This window comes from Cryptomeria japonica, chromosome 3 (assembly GCF_030272615.1).
Source record: "Cryptomeria japonica chromosome 3, Sugi_1.0, whole genome shotgun sequence".
In the NCBI taxonomy this organism is placed as follows: domain Eukaryota; kingdom Viridiplantae; phylum Streptophyta; class Pinopsida; order Cupressales; family Cupressaceae; genus Cryptomeria; species Cryptomeria japonica.
The window spans coordinates 312,457,073-312,478,357 of record NC_081407.1 but is presented as its reverse complement, the minus strand read 5'-3'; the positions used below and the strand labels follow the sequence as shown (position 1 = coordinate 312,478,357).

General features: G+C 35.9%; 1 protein-coding gene across 2 annotated transcripts in view; it reads left to right on the top strand.

The window, feature by feature from the left end:
- The first annotated feature begins 3,067 nt into the window (after positions 1-3,067).
- The window catches only part of LOC131047970 (uncharacterized), a 223,419-nt gene continuing 205,201 nt past the window's right edge, over positions 3,068-21,285 (top strand). Inside the window, exon 1 of one of the 2 annotated variants that reach the window (XM_057981782.2) lies at positions 3,068-4,134. In XM_057981782.2, coding sequence (XP_057837765.2) covers positions 3,409-4,134 — 726 coding nt within the window. In that variant the 5' untranslated portion in view covers positions 3,068-3,408. The remainder of the gene's footprint in view (positions 4,135-21,285) is intronic. The other variant, XM_057981781.2, reaches the window with a different exon arrangement.

The window sequence follows — 21,285 nt, the reverse complement described above, 5'->3', positions numbered from 1 at the left end:
ACTTTATATTTTAAAATAAATAGATGGAAAGTCAAATTAAGCAAGCTAGCTTATGGTTAGGCTAAAATTTGATCTTCTGCCAAGTAATTAATGACTTTATTAAGCAGTAGGCTTTAGGAAAGTCTTGTCAGCATGACGTGGAAGAAGGCGGGTCCCGCAGATGATTCGGGATAAATATGAAGTCATAGTTATTTATTAAGCAACACTTGCCCGATATGTATTATCTTAATAGACTTTCCACTTATGTTGGAGAAAGCGAGCTACTTGAGTCTTGAATTTTCTCCTTTTCTAATAATTGTACTCTAGGTAGCTTCTAGATTTTCTAGTCTTTTTAGGAAGGTAATACGAAATCACATAGAGCTTAATTTTAAATATGGATTTGAATTTGAGATTAATTTATACTGTCGATAGTAGGTTTATGGCATTTAGGGGCAAGGCAAAATGAAGAGATGGGGAAGGATTCTTAACAAGTTGGATGATTTGTCGATTCAGGTTGTCAAAGAGATATTCAGAGAGGAGTAAATTAACAATGAGCATCGATACAGGGTAAACTATGATATTCCCGCCACCTTCGTTGCCATTCTGTTAGTAGTAGGAACACAAAAAGAAGAGGCTAAGATTTTATGCAAAAATATATCGAAAGAAGAATTCTTTGGTAACCTTGACATAATGGTAGATATTGTTAATGAGGACATGCTAATACCTTTTCCAGAAGATTATGGTAAGACTGTTGGTTCGGTCTAGGGAGGCTCCCTAGACACTACAGTGAAGATGCGCCCTCTATTGGTTTTTAGGGATAGGGAAAGTTTTGAACAGAGGAAGCAAAGCATTGTGAGAAACATAGATTTCCTTCTTAAATGGCTTCATCTTAAGGCCACATAAGGGAATAAGTGATGGGTGGACTATCTAATAGAGGAAGGCTACCAACCTCCTACGGATGTGTTGGATGTGAAAGCCAGAAGATTTCATGTTATTCCGCCAGTAATCATTAAGGCAAGTTGGGTCAAGGAGGATGCCAATAAGAGGAGCAATAAATTGAAAACAACCTAGACCGACCTAGAAAACAAAGCAAGACCTTCAACCTCCAACAATGGACACATGAATTGTGACTACGCGGATCGTAGTCCTCTTTAGGGTTGAAGGCTTTTTGGTCTAGTTCGGTCTTAGGTTTTATTTAGCTTGGCTGTATTTGGGATAGGCAGAATTTTGACAGACATATATATCAGGTGTTCTGTTGTACCCCTTTATCAATAGTATAGTTTTAGATGCATAGACTATCATTTTGGTTAACCTACGAGACAATGATCTTGGTTGTTCGTTGTGTACCTCTGTGTTGGTAGCTTCAGTTTTTTGGCCTCTTCTAGACTTTGATATACTATACAATATTAATGGATATGAGTGTTTACATATTTGGTAATGTCTATGCTTTATTACAAATTGTGTGGTTTCTTTACTATCAAATTTTTATGATATAATGAATGGCAGTTCTATAGAAGAAGACTTTTTATTTCTATTACTATGCTTGAATCCTTCTTACAATCGTATTTGCATTTTATATAGAATAGCAGATTGACAGTTTGAATTTACAGATACAAAGGTTTATCCGTTTGATTTTATTCTCCATTCTAACTTTCAAGACTAATCAAGTGTCTCAACTCATAGAAGGGTTGGGTTTTTTAAAGGGGGTTGTACTAAAATCTTGTGCAAAAATTCAAAATTATTTATGGAAGGTAAGACATAGCATCTACTTCAATTTGAAGGATAGGTAAAATTCTCTTTCACTTACTTCTGCTCGGCTTCGACTTATTACCTAACAAAAAAAATAAATATTAATTTGATATTTATTATAGGGCTGGGTTTTTTAAAGGGGGCTGTACTAAAATCTTGTGCAGAAACTTAGAATTATTTATGGAAGGTAAGACAAAGCATCTACTTCATTTTGAAGGACAAGTAAACTTCTCTTTCACTTACTTCTGTTTCCCTTTAGTAATCTATTCTTTTATATAACTAGTATACCTATTTTTAGAGAAATATAGATAAATTACATCGAAAGATATCATATTTGTTCATTATTCCACTTAAAAAAAATTATATTATTATATTGTAATAATATTAAATAATTATATTATGATATTATAATCAATATTAATTTTTTTTTTTTCAGTAAAAAGGTCATAGTTGTAATAAAAAAAGTTACAATCTCCGCTCATGCGAGCTCCCGTAGGAAAGAGCCGAGAGGAGAAAACTTCTAGCCTTGCCCGAGATCATTGATCCAGTTGACCTAATAAACTATATATTACAAACAATATTAAATTATTATTAAGATATTAATATTATTTTTAATATTTTTATATAAACTAATTATGAAGTTAAGTGTTAGTAAGATGGAGATAGACAAAATTGATTAATAGTTAAACTCAAGTGAGTGGTAGTCTGAGAAAATAAATAAATTTTTTTTTTTTTACTTTTTGTGAATTTATGGAGATGCATAGAATTGATTGATAGTTGAGAGGAGAAAATAAATTAGAGAAATATAGATAAAGTACATGGAAAGATATCATATTTGTTCATTATTCCACTTAAAAAATAATTATATTATTATATTGTAATTAATATTATTAATAATAATTTAATATTAAAATCAATTATAATTTAATGCTTCTAGTTTTATTAACACATATTTGTGAATCCATTATGTGATAAATACACAAAATTACACAAAATTGATTGATAATTGAAAGGAAAAAATAAATTACAAAAATATAAGTAAAATACATTAAAAGATATCATATTTATTCATTATTCCACTTAAAAAATAATTAATATTAAATTATTATAGAAATATTACTATATTTTTATATTTTATTGAAAGGAATTGTACTATGTAATATATTAATTTAAAAAAGATATTTCTGAGTATGACCATTGAACTTTTTTAATTAATTTAAAAATATATTTGCTCTCTATATGACCATTGAACTTTTTAACAAATAAAGTACTATAAATAAGTCAAATGTACATCCAGTCACCGTGAATATATGGATTACTTATCCTTTTGATTCTTGGCTCTCTTGGTCCCATAAGGCAGCATGATCTGGTGGACCTAATTAAAATTCATCCATTCAACCACAGAGAGATTAAAAAATCATTTGATCACAAATAGCTGAATGATAGAAGCCGCTGGCGCCTTAGAAAAACTAAGTGAATAGATCCGTTGGCCCACAATCGCCTGCGTCCATCCCAACACACGATCCCAAAACCAAGATATATCATTATTATTTGCATGCAGCGTATCTGAAAGGCGAGAGACTCTTTTACACAATCTCCAGTATAGAATTCAGTGCCTGTAACTCTTCTAAACACCGAAAAATTTCTACAAACTGCACTAATATAACAGTCCAAAAGAACATGTTGAGTTCAATTAAGGCAGCCACGCCACTAAAATCTACGCCAAATTTTCCCTGCAAACCACACCTCCTAAATTCACCCCATCCTTACAATGGCACATTTTCGAACTTCGATAAGTCAGCAAACCCTAGCAAATCCGTCAAATTAGCAGTGTCATGCAAGGTTCTGAAGAAAATATTTGGCGGAAGCGAGAGCAAAGCCCCTGATACGCCAAAATTAGAGGATTCTCGTTTCTCTGTAAATGTTGCAGTCGACAATGACGCGTCAGGCGAAACCACACTCATAATAATAACTGCCGAAAACAGAACAGGTCTTCTGCAAACTGTTACCAGGGTTTTCAAAGCCATGGGAGTGCTAATTTCCAAGGCAAATTTAAATTTAGACAATGGATCAGTTGTTGAAAAGCTTTACGTGACAGATTCCACGGGCAACAAGATAGAGGACGCCGAGAGCTTGAATAATATTCAGAAGGCGCTATTGGACGCCTTGGAGGGACCCGTGGTTAATGCGAGAGATTATTCCAAAGGTTTGGGGCCTCGGGTTTATAAGAAGGGTTTCGATTTTGAGGGCTCTGAGGAAACGAGAGGGAGGGCAGAGTTGCTGTTTAACTTGATGGATCGGTACCTGTCAAATGATGTTGTGAGCATTCAGAGGGATATTTTGGATCACGTGGAGTATACCATTGCAAGGAACCGGTTTGTTTTTAATGACTTCGAAGCCTACCAGGTACACTTTTTTTAATTTCTTAGACTTCATTTTTATATTTTTAATTTCTGCATCTTATGAAAATTTAGCAGTCTTTACAACAGATGGGCATCTCTTCCGCCAAATTCACTTTCGGGGAATTTGATTTAATTTATCTTTATGTTATTCCTTACTGGTAAGTTAGATGCCTATTTGTTTTATTCATCCCGGACCGTCCACTCAGCCTCTCTGTTGGGATATACTATGCAGTTCCTTGCACTCAGTCTCTTTTGTGCAGCTCATGCCCAGCCATTTGAATTATACACACCCGATGAGTTGCATCTAATATTTTACCCAATTTCAACACTTAACTGTGTTATATGAACTCGGGGCTCTATTATGGAAGTCCCAATACTTGTACAACTCGAGGTCATCCTATTTGACACACCTGCAAGAAAATTGTTATATGATATGAACAAACACCTATATTTGCAATTCTATCACATATAGAATTTATAACAAGATAATGTACTAATGTTTGGCAAATTCCTCATACAATTTAACTATAAAACTCATAAAAACTATAAAATTTAACACTCAGAGAAATTTTAAAGTTCATTACTTTAGAAAAAGTTTTTGACTATAGATATCTGTAGTTTCTTACTTATTACTTTAATTCTTATATCAAGACATCAAAGAAAGTATGAGAAATTCAGTTTAAAATGAATTATTCATAAAAACAATTTTCTAAGCAAGTAAACATGCCTCCACAGGGCCTACCGACAATTTTGCCCTACTCATCAAAAGGGACGTGTCTACTAAGGTTTTGGTCCCCATTCATGTCCCGGGGATGGGGGATGCCTTGGGGATGTTTCTCTGGCATTCTCCCAAAAAACATTTGCGCAAGGGACATCCCCGATTGACAGGGATGTCTTGGAAGCATCTTGGGGACGGCTGGCCATCCCCTAATTCCCAGCAATTTTTTTCAATAAAAGAACAGTCTGAAAATTTTAATTCATTTTTTTCTCTGTTATCGGGTTCGCCTGTTTTGGTCCATGCACCCAAAACAGGTTTGCTTGGGTTCAGGTTCGCCCAAGGGTTTGTCTAGATTCACCCTGGGTACGTATCCAAGGGTTTGGGTTTGCCCTAGGTACGAACGCGGGCGTATCCAAAGGCTCTAAGCACCAAAACATAACAATAACAGACATTTTTGACCTTTTTTTCCATCCAAAAACTCAAAATTGTCCCTAAAAGCATCCCTTCTATCATTGGGTTTTCCTCACGCATTGATCAATGATGAAGTAGCATACTATTAAATGTTTTTCTTCTGCCATTTTGCATTGTTCCATGATCCATCTTCCAATTCAATTCTAAACTATCAATTGGCATTTGACATTGATCAATAATGAAGCATCATACTATCAAATGTATTTAGTTTTATTATTTTGTATATTTCTTTATATATACATATATATACACACAGACGGCCTGAACCCACAAACTCAAAGGGCAAATTTTTTTTTCTTGAACCCATGAATTGGGTTCGTGTGCTCAAGCCTGAGCATAAACCCGAACCAGAAACTTAGATTTTTTAATTGTTTCTAAGTTATTATCATCTTATATCCTAAATCTTTAAATAGTCATCTCATTTCATGTCACTCCTCTTTAAAGTCTTCAATTGCAAATATTTGCAATTCATGTCCATTGAAATCTTAAATCAAGAATGTAATCTAGCTTCGCAAATTCTTCATAAAATTATAGAAGCTTTCTTCAATTAGAGATGATTGCAACCATAGTTTTAAAACTTGTGGACTCGTGAGTCCATTGGCGGGCCGAGTCGACTCGCCAAGGGCTCGCGATCCGAGTCTTGGCGAGTCCTTTGGGAAGGACTCGCGAGTCTTAGACCTGGACTCGCGCGAGTCTTTCACTTGGACTCGCGAGTCTTTCGCTTGGACTCGCGTGACCCAGAAAACATGCCTAGCAAGCTATTAAAGTGTTTTTTTTAAAACTTTTTTCATTCATTTGGCATTGTTTCTTGGTGAAACAGGTTTGTAGGGTTTAAAGTCAGTCTCATTCTCTTCATTAGAATATATACATGAAATATAACATTTAAGTATAAGTTATATTTCATGTATATATTGGTAGGATGTTTGAGAGTGGTTTCAGATCTCTAGGAGTTGTAATGCAAATTCTAGGTTTTAGAAGATCTTTTAAATTTTCAGACTTAGTCAAATTTCAGTAATTAGTAGGCTCCTATTAGCATTCTCTCGCTCTCTCTATCTCACTCACTTTATCTGCCCCAAATTTTAGACCTATCACTCTTCCTTTATTCCCTCTCTACCACTCTGTATCTCAGTCTCTCCTCTCTCCCCCAAGATCTAGACCTATCATTATATGTAATTTTGTAAACATTTATAAACTTATGCTGCTATTATACATTTTAAAGTTTGAAGCTATGAGTATGAATGATGAAATTTCAAATATTGAGTGTTTGGAGATCATATGACATGTGTAATGTTTCAATTATGGCTCTTATGTTCTCTAAATGCATTAATTTCTTTATGTTTTTTGGTAAAACTACGGTTTTTTTTGTTTGCCGAGTCCTTGCCGAGTCTTTTGCAAGTCTTTCATGAGTCCGAGTCGGAGTCCAATTTTTTGGTTTGTCGAGTCTGTGGCGAGTCCGAGTTTTAAAACTTTGATTGCAACTTTTGGAATAGAAAGTTTAAGTCAAGACAGGCAAAAAAAGTTGGGCAAAAAATTATCTTTACATTAAGCGCTTGTGAAAACAATTTTCTAATCAAGTAAGTACACTTTTCGTAGGTTTTAAAAGACCATCTTAGCCTTCCAAATTTACAATTCTAATATATATAAATATTAAATAACACAATCAAATGAAGTGCCACCATGGATTCATTTGTAAGTACTTATAAATACAATTTTGATAGTTATAGATCATTTTGGCGTAAATCCTACTACTTAATGAAATTTTCTATTATAGATATTGACATTTTTTCATGGCTTAGATAGTGATCTAACTATGAAGCGAATGGCAACTTAGATGCCATGACCAAGGGATATCTCTTTTGTCCAATTCACTCAAGATTTAGACGTGGTCTTGTCTATTGAATTATGCCATAGCTAGTGAGTTGGATGTGGTATTTTATCCGTGGAAAAGGTGTTGATAGGCTGGCTCTGCTGCTCGCATGCTATTTTACGGAATCTGCTGTAGATTTTTTGATTAGGCTAGCTTTGTCTCCTGCGTAGTTTGGTTGGCTTCCCCCATATCATTGTAATTGCATTCATTTAGATTAGTTGTATGGGTGGAGGCACTGCATGCTCTCACCCTGCCCATTCTGAGATCTGGATGATCAGAAAGTGCTGAAGACATTGCATTGCATAAAAAAGTAGGGTGGGTTTCTTACAGTGGTATCAGAGTTGGTGATCTTGCCAGCCTGTGATTTTTGAGCTAATCCTGTCATGTGGTAGTTGTCATCTCATGCATTCGATTGAAATAAAACAGATACTACCAAAGAGTGCAAAAAACAGTTTCAGTTTCCTCATAATTTAATTTAGCAGTCAGTTCTTGAAAACAGTATTGAAAATCAGACCTTAGATTGCGACCAAATAGTGGCAACTAAGTATAACAAGGTAGATAAAGGCAAAGAAACTGAAACTCATAAAGGCAAAGAAACTGAAACTCAGACCTTAGGAGGCGACCAAATAGTGGCAACTAAGTATACCAAGGTAGATAAAGGCAAAGAAATTGAAATGGGTCAAACTCCTGATAGAGGACAGAAAGAAAATTTAATGTCATGATGGACATGATGGCCCAGCTGATTACAAAATTGGACCAACAACACATGAGCATACCTTGACAATAGAATGGTGATTAAAGAACATCCAAAAATACAAATCAGCATACTATTATGGATTCCACAATTAGGCCATTCCAATCAACCTGTATCTGAAGAGAAGAAGAAATTTATCGTGTGTTCTCACAACACCCCCTCTTTTTGCTTTAACTTCACTTGTCCTAGTACTTGAGGAGTAGTTTCCCCAAATCCTTAAAATCTCAATTTTGGTTTTCCAAGTGTTTGAAATTCAATCATAGATGGAAAGAGCATTGAAAAATAATCTAAGTCACCTTTTGAGATTAAAATCGAGCAAGATATTCTCTTGCAAGTGTTTGGCACCCAACCGATTCAAATCATTTGGTTCACTTAAATTCTTCCGCATGTCTGGTTCACTATGATTGCTGATTCTTTTGCAACTTCCGGACCCAATTTGCCTATAGAATGAATTTAATCCTTTGTGGAAGTCCGATCTCTAAGTGAATTGCACATTTCAAATTTAATTTTGTAGTTCACTTGGATTTGCTTGTAGCAATAAAGATTCTTTACTAGATTTAATTGTTTGTGGAAGTTCGAACCTTTAATGAGCTTACCCTTTTGCAAAAGCGTTCAAATATTCCACTTCACTTGGATTTTCTTGTAGTTTGTACAATACTAACGTCAACTCTAACACCCCCGCTATGAGACCCAGAGGACTTAATCAATTAAATCAATGAAAATGCGAATAATTTAAAAAATAAAAATAAAAATAGATAACCATACATATGCATTAGATTAGAAGTCACCACAAGATGAAAGAATAAGATGAACATATAATAGCTAGCAATAGTCCTCAAGGGCCCCACAACGTCGTTACTCAAGTATTACCAAAATAACCAAATAAACAGAAGCATAAGAATCTCCATTTAAATAATATAACATTGTTTAATACATAAGTTCGTGATACACAGTACATTGCCATGAGAATATACGTATGATCTTCAATTACGTACATTTGTATCCATAAGAATATAATCTCCAAAAGTACATTAATGAAATGAGTACATAAATCTAGATCCATCAAGCAAGTCTTCAATCTTCTCTCGAGCCATCACGAACATGATGAAGGATGAACAAAACCCAATGGGTGCAAAAAGCACTCCACCCAACCATGTGGTACCATTAGGTCCACCCCTCGTGCTAGGAGATAACAACTAGACCCACAAGATGGATGCAAGCATACGAGGATACATACAAGACTCACATGAGACTCTTGAGATTACTACCACAAGAGAACCATAAGAAAACCGATCAATTGCAGAGGCCCACAGCAAAATCCAAGGAAAATAATGAGAAGAGACCACTAGGTAAGCAATAGGGAAGAGTGTCATCACTAGGTTGTCATGGGTTACCCTGGTGAGTCTTCTCTAGGTCCCGACCCCCATCCTGGGTTACCCTGGTGACCTCTATCGACCCCCGGCTCCCATACAAACACTAGTGGACCACACCAACCTTTCGAAGGGACAAGATTGGTGGATGCCATTCCAGGCCTTCTCTACTTACCTCAAACCTAAACAAGCATCCGAGAGTAAGAGAGGCAACAGTTAATCTTTTTAATGTGATCTAGCTACCCACCCAAGTTCTTTAGTTTAAATTTCCACTTTATTACAACACCCTCATTGAGTTACCTAGGCAACCACTTTGGGTCCCGAGCCCCAATGAGAGCCACTCCCCCTTGACTTGCACCTAGGAATCCTTAATACATCACAAGACCTATGACACCCAAAACTATAAGAGATGACAAGGTCCCTACCATAGCAAGGTTTGACTCACTTGCTAGAACAAGGTTACAAACAAGAAGATATAATGTAGACTAGGGATGACCAACTAGCATAAAAAAGACCCTCAAAGACTCGAAACAAATTTTCCCCAAGAGAGAAAGAGTAATTACACAATAAAGGATCCAACACCCCCTTAGCCTCTGGAAACAAAATACATTTAAACAATATTCCCGCGGTTCCAAAATATAAAAGCCAATCTTCATAACACAACGAGTCTTGAAAGCAAAGCAAAGGACACATTGTACCAAACATGAGAGAGCTAAAACACAATTTATACTAATATAAGCCTTAACTTTTCACGTCACAACATTTTAATTTTTAGATAATGTTAAATTCAATTATCCATATAGTAGCCAACTCTAGCCCACTAGTTACTTATAATTAACACAATAAAATTGACATTTGCCTTTCAATACTTATAAGAAATCAAAATCCCCTCATTCAATTCTCGACTATCATATTTATGAACGTACGACTAATAATATGGATGAACAAATAATTCGTATATATATATAAGTTTATATGTGTGTGTGTATATATATATATATATATATACAAAACTGAAAACGAGCCACTGAAAAAAAATGCATATATACTTATCAGACTGACTAGGGATCGGTACTTACACTGTTTGAAAGGCAGTGCAAACAAAGAATGCATACCGTTTTTTATAATGATGGGTTTAAAAATCAATTTGAATATCGATAATAAAGGAGACGCTAATGCCTAGTGTATGCATACCGAGTTAACCCAAGAACTAATTGATAACATAGAAGGAAATAAGCCCAAAATTGCAGTCGATTAATATGCTAAAGACTGCAGCAGTAAGGTAAAGATTGCAACCCGATTATAATAATCGGTTCAGAAAGTGACCAAAAGCAAATCAGAATTTGCAAGGAGTGAAGCGTTTTTTTTTCCTAGGGAAGAAAATATGTACACTGATTTTATTAATCGGTTAACCAATGCCAACATACCGATTTGTATTAATTGGTCACAAATAAAAACCTGCCGATTTGATATCAAACGGTTAATAAGGGAAAGCAAACCGATAGTAATCGGTTAAATAGAAGGAACAAATTGATTATATTAATCGATTGGCAAAGAGCGAATATGACCGAACGGAGTTAAGAATCTAGGAGATCAACATTGAAAGGGATTACATGTCGATTTCACTAGTCGATTAACAAAGGAAAACATGCCGATTGCATTGATCGGTTATTACAGATTATCATTTGGTTAATACCGTGTAGAAATCGGTTAACACAAAACATATTCAATTAAAGCAATATATCAGACGATTTTAAAAGAAAGTATACCGTATAAAGCAATCGATGAATAAAAGAAAGTAAACCCATTATATCAACGATTCATACAAAGAACTAGGGGTAAACAATGTTGCACGCAAAAAAGAACAGAGACTTTATATGAGAAGATCTAGAACCCGACAATTATCATACAAAACATTATTAAACCAATGCAAATTCAACCAAGTTGCGGCAAAGAAATTGGGGAAAAACAAATACGGAGAGGAGCAAAGGAAAGCTCAGACATATAATATTATTGAAAACATTAAATAAATTAATCTACCAAAGATAAGCTAATTCAAAGGACAACTTCCAACCTGGAGTCCTACTCCCGATGGAGGCAGTTTCCAGCATTGCAGAGGAATCCCCGATTATTTCCCAAACAACCGATTCAAGAGCTCAAAATCTCTCAGAAAATTTCTTCCCGGCCGTGAATTTCCCCCTTCAAATCCTTTCAATCCACACCAAATTCAAGTCTAGAAACCCAAAATTCCCCAATTCGATTCCAAAACCCACACCCTAGGTTCTCAGAAAATTTTCACGGGAGCAACATTCTTCCTCTTGTTTTCTCGAAAAAGCAGAGATGCCTTTCTGAAAAGGCAACCTTCCCATAAAAGCCAGCATGCAAGCTTTTCCCACTATCTCAAAAAATAGCCATTACATAACTCCCCTCTCCCCACTATCATATTTTAATTTTTTAAAATTTATTTTAATTGATTCTTTTAATAATTTCCCGTGCACACAAAAATATAAATTTAAATATTTAATTCTCAAATTAAACTTATCCACAATTATTGTTTTAAAAACGAATAAAATGATTAAATTTTTTATTTCGTTTAATTAATTTAATTTTAACACTACACAAATTTCAATCTACTATTTATCATTAATACATTAATTCATTAATCCGTTTTATGAATTAATATTAATTTTACTCTCTACAACAATATTAAATAAACATTAAACCGCACATGAGAATAATGAACTGTCTACTAACAAAACACGAAGGACTAATAGGACGAACAACTGACTTGACCGGACAACCAAATACAAGGATACTTGACTATCACCTCGTTCCCGTAGGAATGATGGTCATGTCAAGGGTCTGGCTAATAACTCCAAATTTCAACATATCCATTGGGTCATAGAGCACGCTCAGACTTGATGATTCAGGTGGAGTCGATGCTCGGTACCTGCAGCTGCATAAACACATTGTCGAACATATGCATATAACATATAACATCATACCGTGAAGAGGGAATGGAAGCGACTTAGCTTTGGAAGCGACGTAGCTTACTGGTAAAGAGTAGTGTGGCGCTTTTCCCTTTCACCTAGGCACATCAAGAATAAAAGCAGTGTACATCAGGTCAAATAATCATCGATAAGCATACTGATAAAATCATAACAAAACTCATATATAATCCATCTCAGTAACCATCTGACTAACTGAACATAGCTAGCATCATATAAACACATCATAGTCATCATCATGTAAATCATCATCCATTGATCCAAAAAACATAAAACATAAATAACCACATATAAATCCATGAGACATAAATTGTATCATATCTAGAGTCATAATCAAACCAACACCATATAGGGTCTATGCCAATAAGAAACTCAAAACCATAGAGTCTGGAAAGCCAAAAAGAGAGCAAGCACTACATCAACATGACGTCGTTCAACTTTTGCTGCATCTTATTTCCCACTAAACCATGATGTTCCAAACTTAATTTTCCAGTTCATTTGAACATTCCCACGTCTGTACGAAAAATGACATTAGCATTTCATCATGTTGATGTCGTCTGATATAAATCCCCTTTTAATGCCTATTTGCAGGATGATGATGTCATCATTTCCTTTGATGATGTCACCATCAGAGCTCTCCATTGGAACCCAAAATTTAACTCAATGCAACTATCCACTTAGAATCTTTTGTAAGTTAGTTGCAAGTGAATTTTCTGCTATTGCAAGAAAATGACTCTTAATTGAACATGACCTAAAATAAAGGAAAAGTGACCATTTTATTTTGAAAATTTGACACATGGAAATTAGAAATTGAATGTAAAGGCTTTGTGGAGGATTTTATCCTACATAAACTTGATTATTTTAAACAACCAAAAGTAACTGGCTGATAGTCGTTTGAACACCTGCAAAGCTTGCTCCTGCCATTGCAATTAATGCATTTCTACCCACTACCTGCATTGTATAACCTTGAATTTTCATGAATTTTACAACTTTCAAATGTGTTTTATCATATTATTTCATCACAAAAGCAATGTAGAGAATGAGAAAGAGATTAAGGAGCAGATTTGAAAGCGAAATCTCTTGGCGATTTTTTTTCTATTAAATATAATTTTAGCACAATTTAAAAAGCGTACAGTATCAGATATCCACAATGATCATCAGATTCAAGAGAGCAAAAGTAAGAGTACAATCATGGCACATCCTAGCCACCAATTATTGACACAGTCTACAAAAATGATACATATATAACTATGACATACTACAACAATGCTCTGTTAACCATAGGAAATCTCCCCATCAGGAGAACTGGAGTCAACAACAATCTTTTTCCATGCAGTCCATCCTTGTGGACCCTCTCTTCAAAGCAGCTCCTTACCCCACAAAATGCGGTCTACATACGGGTGGAGGACTGGCTCTGCCACTGGAAGATTGCGAGTCTGATGCTGTACCTCCCGTCTCTTCAGGTAATTGAGCTCTCTAACAAAATTATCAAGCCCAATCTCAAAATGAATGAATGAATGTTTTTAATAACGTCCATGAGGCCGAACAACCTATGGGACCCACGGATAGCTAGCAAAGCATGTGGAGCCTAAAACAAAACTAGACGAAAAACTGTGACTGCTAAACCTCTTTCTCCTTCTGCAACTTGGATCTTTTGCTATGTATCTTGATTAGGAAATCTGCAACTCTTGTTATCTTTTCTTTGTCAAATAGATTACTCAAGGTGTCCACATTTAATGTCTCAACATAATTGATCCGAATGCCATTGTAGGCTGGACACTCCATGATGTAATGCATTTTGTCTCCAGCACCCCTTGAGTGCAATATCTACATCTTCTATCTTCCCATTCCTCTTTGGGTATCATCCATCCCCGTTTCGCATCTAAGATGATGTGAGCTGGTCCTTATCTGAGCAATTAACATTTTTGCCTTCCACTTTATGTCCATTCCTATATAGTTCTTTTGTGTATGGTCATGTGTGGGATTGAAATGTTTGATATAGTATTCCTTTTTCCTCCCTATTTGATTTGTCCACATGTTTTCTTTGAATTTGTCTTGCAGAAGGGGACCTCTCCTTGGTTCACCTGGTCCACGAGAAGCCATGTGAAATCTCCCAGCTGAAAACTTTGACTGTAGCATCTTGGAGCAGCCTCTCAAATTTTCTCTTTGCAAGTCTCACAGCCACTGTAACCTGCATATCAATATCATGGATGATGAGTCTCCTTAGAGACAGTAAAAAATCTATCCTTGCCACTGAACACATTATCATTCCTGAATTTCCAAATTAGCTACATTACTTCAATTGAAAAAATAGACCAAAAAACATTAACATCTTTCCTAAGGCCTGGGACATAACCAGTAATAATCTCAGAAACATGTATATTATCACCAATGAGCATACCAAAAGTGTTCTAGACTTCCTGTCATTCCAAAAAAATGTGCTCATGAGTTTCGGGCAACCTACAGGAAGAACAGATGGTGGGTTCTCCATTAGGCATCTTGGTGGGAAGTCTATGAAGGATGAGTCTCCACAGAAAACATCTTTTTTTTGGTTCAACAGGTCTACACCAGAGAGACTCAAACATCTTCTGCCAATAGGAAGCACTATGATTCATATTCCAACAAGAGTTAATATGTGAGAAGATAGATTCATCATTAGCAAGGAACATATAGATAGACTTGGCTTTAATACTAGGCAGCAAAGACCCATCAGGCCACTTGTAAGATACAAATTTGGAGATTGACTTGGTGTAAAGCATTTATAGAAGCATTCATGGAAGTTCATAGACTTTAATCTTAGGAAACATATGAGCTTGTGATTTAATTTCCACAATAAAATGTTTGATAATCTTAGTATACACCAAGTACGTATTTGACAAATTCTATTGTGAATTGCCAAATGATACACTTGCAATTTCAGACAATATTTGGTAGCTATTCTGCATGCTTTGACTAAGTTTAGACAATACTTGGTTGGAGGTAAGTTTGTTGTTGAAACCGACTATAACAATCTAAAATATTTTCTTAATCAAAAGGATCTTAATGAGAGGCAGTACAAGTGGGTGAGTAAGATGCAAACCTACAATTTTGACATTGAATATGTCAAAGGTAACAAGAATGTAGTGGTAGATGCATTGTCAAGAAGGTCACACTTGAGTTCTATGATGGAGATTACTGCTGATTGGAAGTATCAAATTTTGGTTGAATATGCAAAAAACTCCTTTGCAACTAATATTTTGGATCGTACCTTACAAGATGATAAGTTTGAAGTGGTGAATGAGCTGGTCTTGTATAAGGGAAGAGTCTTCTTTGTACCCGAATCTAATTTGAAAGAGAAGCATTTGAGGACTTTTTATGATGTTCCTTTGGCTGGTCTATTGCAACCCCTATATGTTCCCAATAATAAATGGGAAAGTATCTCTATGGACTTCATCATTGGGTTGCCTAAGGTGCAAGGTAAAGATGCATATATGTTGTTGACAGATTGACAAAATTTGCACACTTCTTTGTAATTTCTTTAGATTTCAAAGTTTCACATGCTGCTGATTTATTCTTCAAAGAAGTGTTCAGATTGCAGGGTTTGCCAAAGAACGTTGTGAGTGATAGGGACAATAGGTTCCTAAGTTTGTTTTGGCAAAGTTGTTTAGATTGATTGGGACAAAAATCATTGCTAGTACTAGTTATCACCCATAAATAGCTGGGCAAATTGAAATTGTCAATAAGTGGGTGAAGGTTATCGAAATTGTGTTTCAGGGCAGCAGAAGGATTGGATAAAATGGCTTTATATTGGAGAATATTGTTATAATACATCCTTATCATATGTCTGTTAAAATGTCACCTTTTATGGCATTAGATGGATATGAATCTCCTAGCTTCATTGACCTTTTGTTTTGTGACAACAAAGTTCTAGGGGTCAAAGATTTATTGTAGGAGAGCCAAGATGTCTTGAAATCATTAAAAGACAACCTCCAACATGCTTAGAATCAACAGAAGTTGAATGTTGATCAACATAGAGTTGAGCACTCATTTGAGGTAAATGATATGGTATATTTGAGGATACAATCCTGCAGGTAGTCTACTCTTAAAAAGAGTGGTGCTGAAAAGCTTAAGCCACGATTTTATGGTCCATTTAGGGTCATACGTTGAGTTGGAGAAGTGGCTTATGAGTTGGAGCTACTAGAAGGTAGCAAGGTGCATAATGTGTTTCAAGTTTCATACCTTAAGAAGGCATTAGATGGATATGAATCTCCTAGCTTCATTGACCTTTTGTTTTGTGACAATAAAGTTCTAGGGTTCAAAGATTTATTGTAGGAGAGCCAAGATGTCTTGAAATCATTAAAAGGCAACCTCCAACATGCTTAGAATCAACAAAAGTTGAATGTTAATCAACATAGAGTTGAGCACTCATTCAAGGTAAATGATATGGTATATTTGAGGATACAACCCTGCAGGTAGACTACTCTTAAAAAGAGTGGTGCTGAAAAGCTTAAGCCACGATTTTATGGTCCATTTAGGGTCATACGCTGAGTTGGAGCTACTAGAAGGTAGCAAGGTGCATAATGTGGTTCAAGTTTCATACCTTAAGAAGGCATTGGGTCACAATGTGGTTGGTTCTATTGAGTTGCCTCCCTTGGATGAAGGAGTGAAGCTCATCTTGATTCCTGAGGCTGTGATTGAATTCAGAGAACTCAAATTGAGAAATAGAAGCATCAAAGTGTGGTGAAATGGAGAAATCTTCCAATTGAGGATGCTACATGGGAAGAGGAGCAAATTTTGGATTATCCTAATTTGCAATTGCATGGGGACAAACAATTTTGGAGAGGTAGGATTGTAATGCCCCCTTCTTGCTCGTATGCAGATATTTGGCCATTAGCTTATTTTTCATATTTTCCTGTAAGCTAATTGACACCAAAAAAGTTAAAATCAAATAAAATTACTTTTTATATTTTTATATTCACAACTTGTTTTAATTATTTAAAAAGTGACTTAATTTGTTCAAAAAGGGAAGTGTTAGGTTTTAGGGGCGAAAAAGGGGACCTTTTTGCACGTTTAAAAATGTTTTTAAAGTGAATATGGAGCCAAAAAGGAAAATTAATATTTTTTTCACCAGGAAAGTATAAAAGGAGCTCTGAAGAGAAAAGGGTTACCATTTTTCATATTTGCTATTTGCTCTTAGGAGATTTGAGTTTTCTTATTTCTCGAGGATGAAAACCCTCTAGAAATATTAGTTTTAGGGACGAAAACCCTCCTAGGTAGATTTGGTGATTTCATCTTGAAGTCATAGATGTGCCTGCAAATGAAGACCTTTTAGTTGTTGCTAAAAGATGGATGCATTTGATGTTTTTTGATAAGTTTTGGTTTTACTCATGCTAAATGTGTGAGTTTTCAGTTTGAGGGAATGTGAAAACATTGAGAAGGGTCGTACTTGTAAGACCTTGTTGGCCCGTTGGCTGTACTTCCATGTAGGCTGTACCACACATGGTTGCAGATTTAATGAGAGTATAACATATTATTTCCTGCCGTTCTTGATATTTGTTGTTGCCAGCTGTGTAGGGTGTGGGAGAGTTTGTGGCTCCCTTGGGGACCGTACTACCACCTAAGTGAGTCGTATGACTTTCTGTCTGGGCTGTATAGGTGTCAGAGGGGTATGGGAAGTAGAAGTTGAAGTGCATACCTTTTGGAGTTCACTCCTGCTTAGCATCCTTTAGTTGTTTGATGGCCCCAAGTCTTCATGTGGTGGTCAAATGAAGAGTTGATGAGATTTCATGAACTTTGTACTTGTTGTACCGGTCATAACAGTAACAAAAACTCTCTGTATTGGACCTATTAATGTTTGATTTCTATTATTAGTTTGATTAAGAATCATCCAGTGTGTGTGGGTATGTGTAGTGGAGGTTTTGAGTGTGTTTCCAGTAGTTTATGAGTTTGGTGGTGTTGGTGTTTTTTGGGCAGTTGTTTTTGTGTGTTGTCGGTGAGTCTTAGTTCAGTTTTGGGCATGCCATCTGTAAAACAGAGTGTTATCATATCTACATCAACCTGATGCATCAAGTAGAGGTATTCTTCATGTTGGGTTCTTGATTATATTGTTTATCAATATTATTTGGCTTCATTCTAGATATTGCAGCAGTCTGATTTTGTAATCAAAACTTTATATTAGTTTTCTTTTTCAAATGTCAATTTGTAACACATTTTAAATAAATTTGTAAACCCGGATGGTAGTACCGCTGAAGGCTATCATTTTGAATGCATTTACATATTTTAAGTTGGGCGGTTTACCACCAACCCTTATAGCATTTTCATTCAGCCCTTTTGGCATGAACAAGTTGACATTATCAACCATTTTGGTTTAAGTCAAGCTTAGAATTTTTGCCAATGACTTGCATTGCATGCATGCTATCCGTCAAAGAGATGTTGATTAGGCTGGCTCTGCTATTTTTGTATTCTAGTTGGCTTACTGCGATATCATTGTAATTGCAACCATTTAGACTGGCTGTGGTTGGAGGCATTGTATGCTCTCTCATTGCCCACTTTGGGATTTGGGTGATTAGAAAGTGTTGAAGACATTGCCTTGCATCTTTTATATTGCAAAAATAAAAAAAAGTAGGGTGGGTTGTTACATTGACTCTGCAGTGCAAAATTAAATTTACTTTGCCGTGAAAATGACTAACTATTTTGATTAATTTCTTGGTGCAAGTGGAAGCGGCATGATGGTGAATTCTAGATCTTGTCATGGGCCTCAATAGATGAATTTTGGAGCGTAGTGGTTTGATTTGAAATTTACAAAGGTTTTTGCCAATGCTTCATTCTGCACGTTGAAATAATATTAGATGTTACCAATTCATTTCCTTGCAATCAATGATAGGACTTCTTGCTTTTTCACTGTTTATGTCCTCAAACTCCCTCGAGTTGTCGATTTTCATAATTTGACAATTGAAATTTTGAATGCATAGGCATTTCACTTAATACTTTTTGGGTTCACAACGTGGGGATTAAATAATAATACTTTTTGGGTCCCAAAAGGTTATTTGGTTCTAATTAGCCAATGGTGGGGATTTTTATATTTTTGTCTTTGGTTTCACCTTGAATTTGATAATTCAGTGAAGTGGGATGCTTATTACCATAGAGTTAAGGAAATAAATTAAAACTGACTGGCAGCTGTTGGATCAAGATGCAATGGTCTTTAGGCCTTCTCACTTTAAAAGTGGTGAACCTTTGAAATATGAAAAAATTAGCTCCACAAAATATATTATGCCAAGCCTGAAACTGACACACCATTTTGATCCCTTGCACCATGTGTCCTGCACATTCCTTTACCTGCACATTGGTTTTTGTTTTCTGGCCATTTAAATGGCAAACCACATTGTCATGGCAGGGCCATCCTTGGGGATGACAGTGCCATTCATTTTCTGCTCATTTTAAAATCTTAATTCATCTTTGCATTTCATTGTTGGGCCTATCTTTGATGAGCATTGCTGTTATATCTATGCCGCACCCTTCTCTATAGATGCTCGGTGGCCACTTTATTGATATTTACATTTTGTGAATGTAGACATACTTATGTAAGAGCTGCACATCATTCTGGGTTGTACCTAGTTATAGGGGCCTCCATGCTCAATTCGTCATGCCACATTTGCTGGCTGACATTCTGTATACAGTCTGCCACTTGAATGATGTTTCTGGCTGTTCAAATGCTGGAGGAAAATTAAATGCTGCATGCTGTGTTTGGTGGCCTGTTATTATTGGTGCCATCTTTCAAATGGCACACCAATTTTGTAATCTCCTGTTCCATTATCAGAATGGCATGCCACTTCCATTGTCTAATCTAAAATCTTCAGATGAGGTGCTGTGATTTTTCCATTTGATCGGGTGTCATTGTTGAATATGGGGCATATAACATTTGCCCAAGTCATCCTGCTGCTGTTGGTGGCCCTCCTTGTTGATGTTTTTTTATGTTTATTTCCCTTAATGTGCTTTATCGGTGCCATATTGTCACACAGGCTATCCCTTGCAACTGGCACTGTGCCAAGCCATATTGGCAGCACCATAATATATGTGCCTAGTGCCATAGCTAAATATGCTGCACTATCTTTTTATGTTTGTGCTAGTTTGGATTGATGGCACCAATTTTATATCATTCTTTCTTCTAACTTGCTCCCAATGCTGTACCCTCTTTACATGCTATGCTTGTATTGCTGATAGTCATACAGTCCCACCAATTAGCATCATTTTTTTATTCTGTGCTATATCCATAACTTGCCTCGTGCCACAAATCCTCTAAATGGTATTTTTTAATTTTTTGACTTGGAAATGACCTGAACCATTCATCTGATTGCCATAACATTGTTTTGCTGTCAATCAAATGTGCCCTGTTATGCTTACCATAACTGCATTGTCTTCTCCTTCATGCCACATGGGCCTTCAATTGATACATGTGTTATTTGCAGAGCTAGCAGCATGCAGAGACCACGGATTGATTTGTGTATATTGATGCTAAGATGCCATATCATATTGGTGTTGGTAATCTCTGCCAGTACCCCAGAGCTGTGGATCATCATTTGGTAATCCACGGAGTGAGCCAACTATGCTATGGCATTCCTTTAGCCTTGGTGAATTGGAATCTTTTTGATAGTGAGCATTTATGCTTAACAGTAACAACTATTTTCCTTCTTGGTGAGTAAAGAAGTCTTGACAATCCTCTAATGGATATGGTTCTGAGTGAATTGCAAAAAATCATCCTTAGAGATATGATTTGTATCATGGGAGATAGCTGATTTAAAATTAGCAATTGGATTCAGAGGTGAACTGCTCTATGAGGATGGCCTTTTAAAGAGGTGGGTCCTTGCTTAAGTCATTCTTGGGCTGAATTGTGTGGGATGGGAGGAAGTGGTGTTTGTTAGTGGTGAGAGGAGATAACTGGTTTAGTGGTGAACAGGGCATGGGATAAACACTGTGTTTTGGAACTTTTGT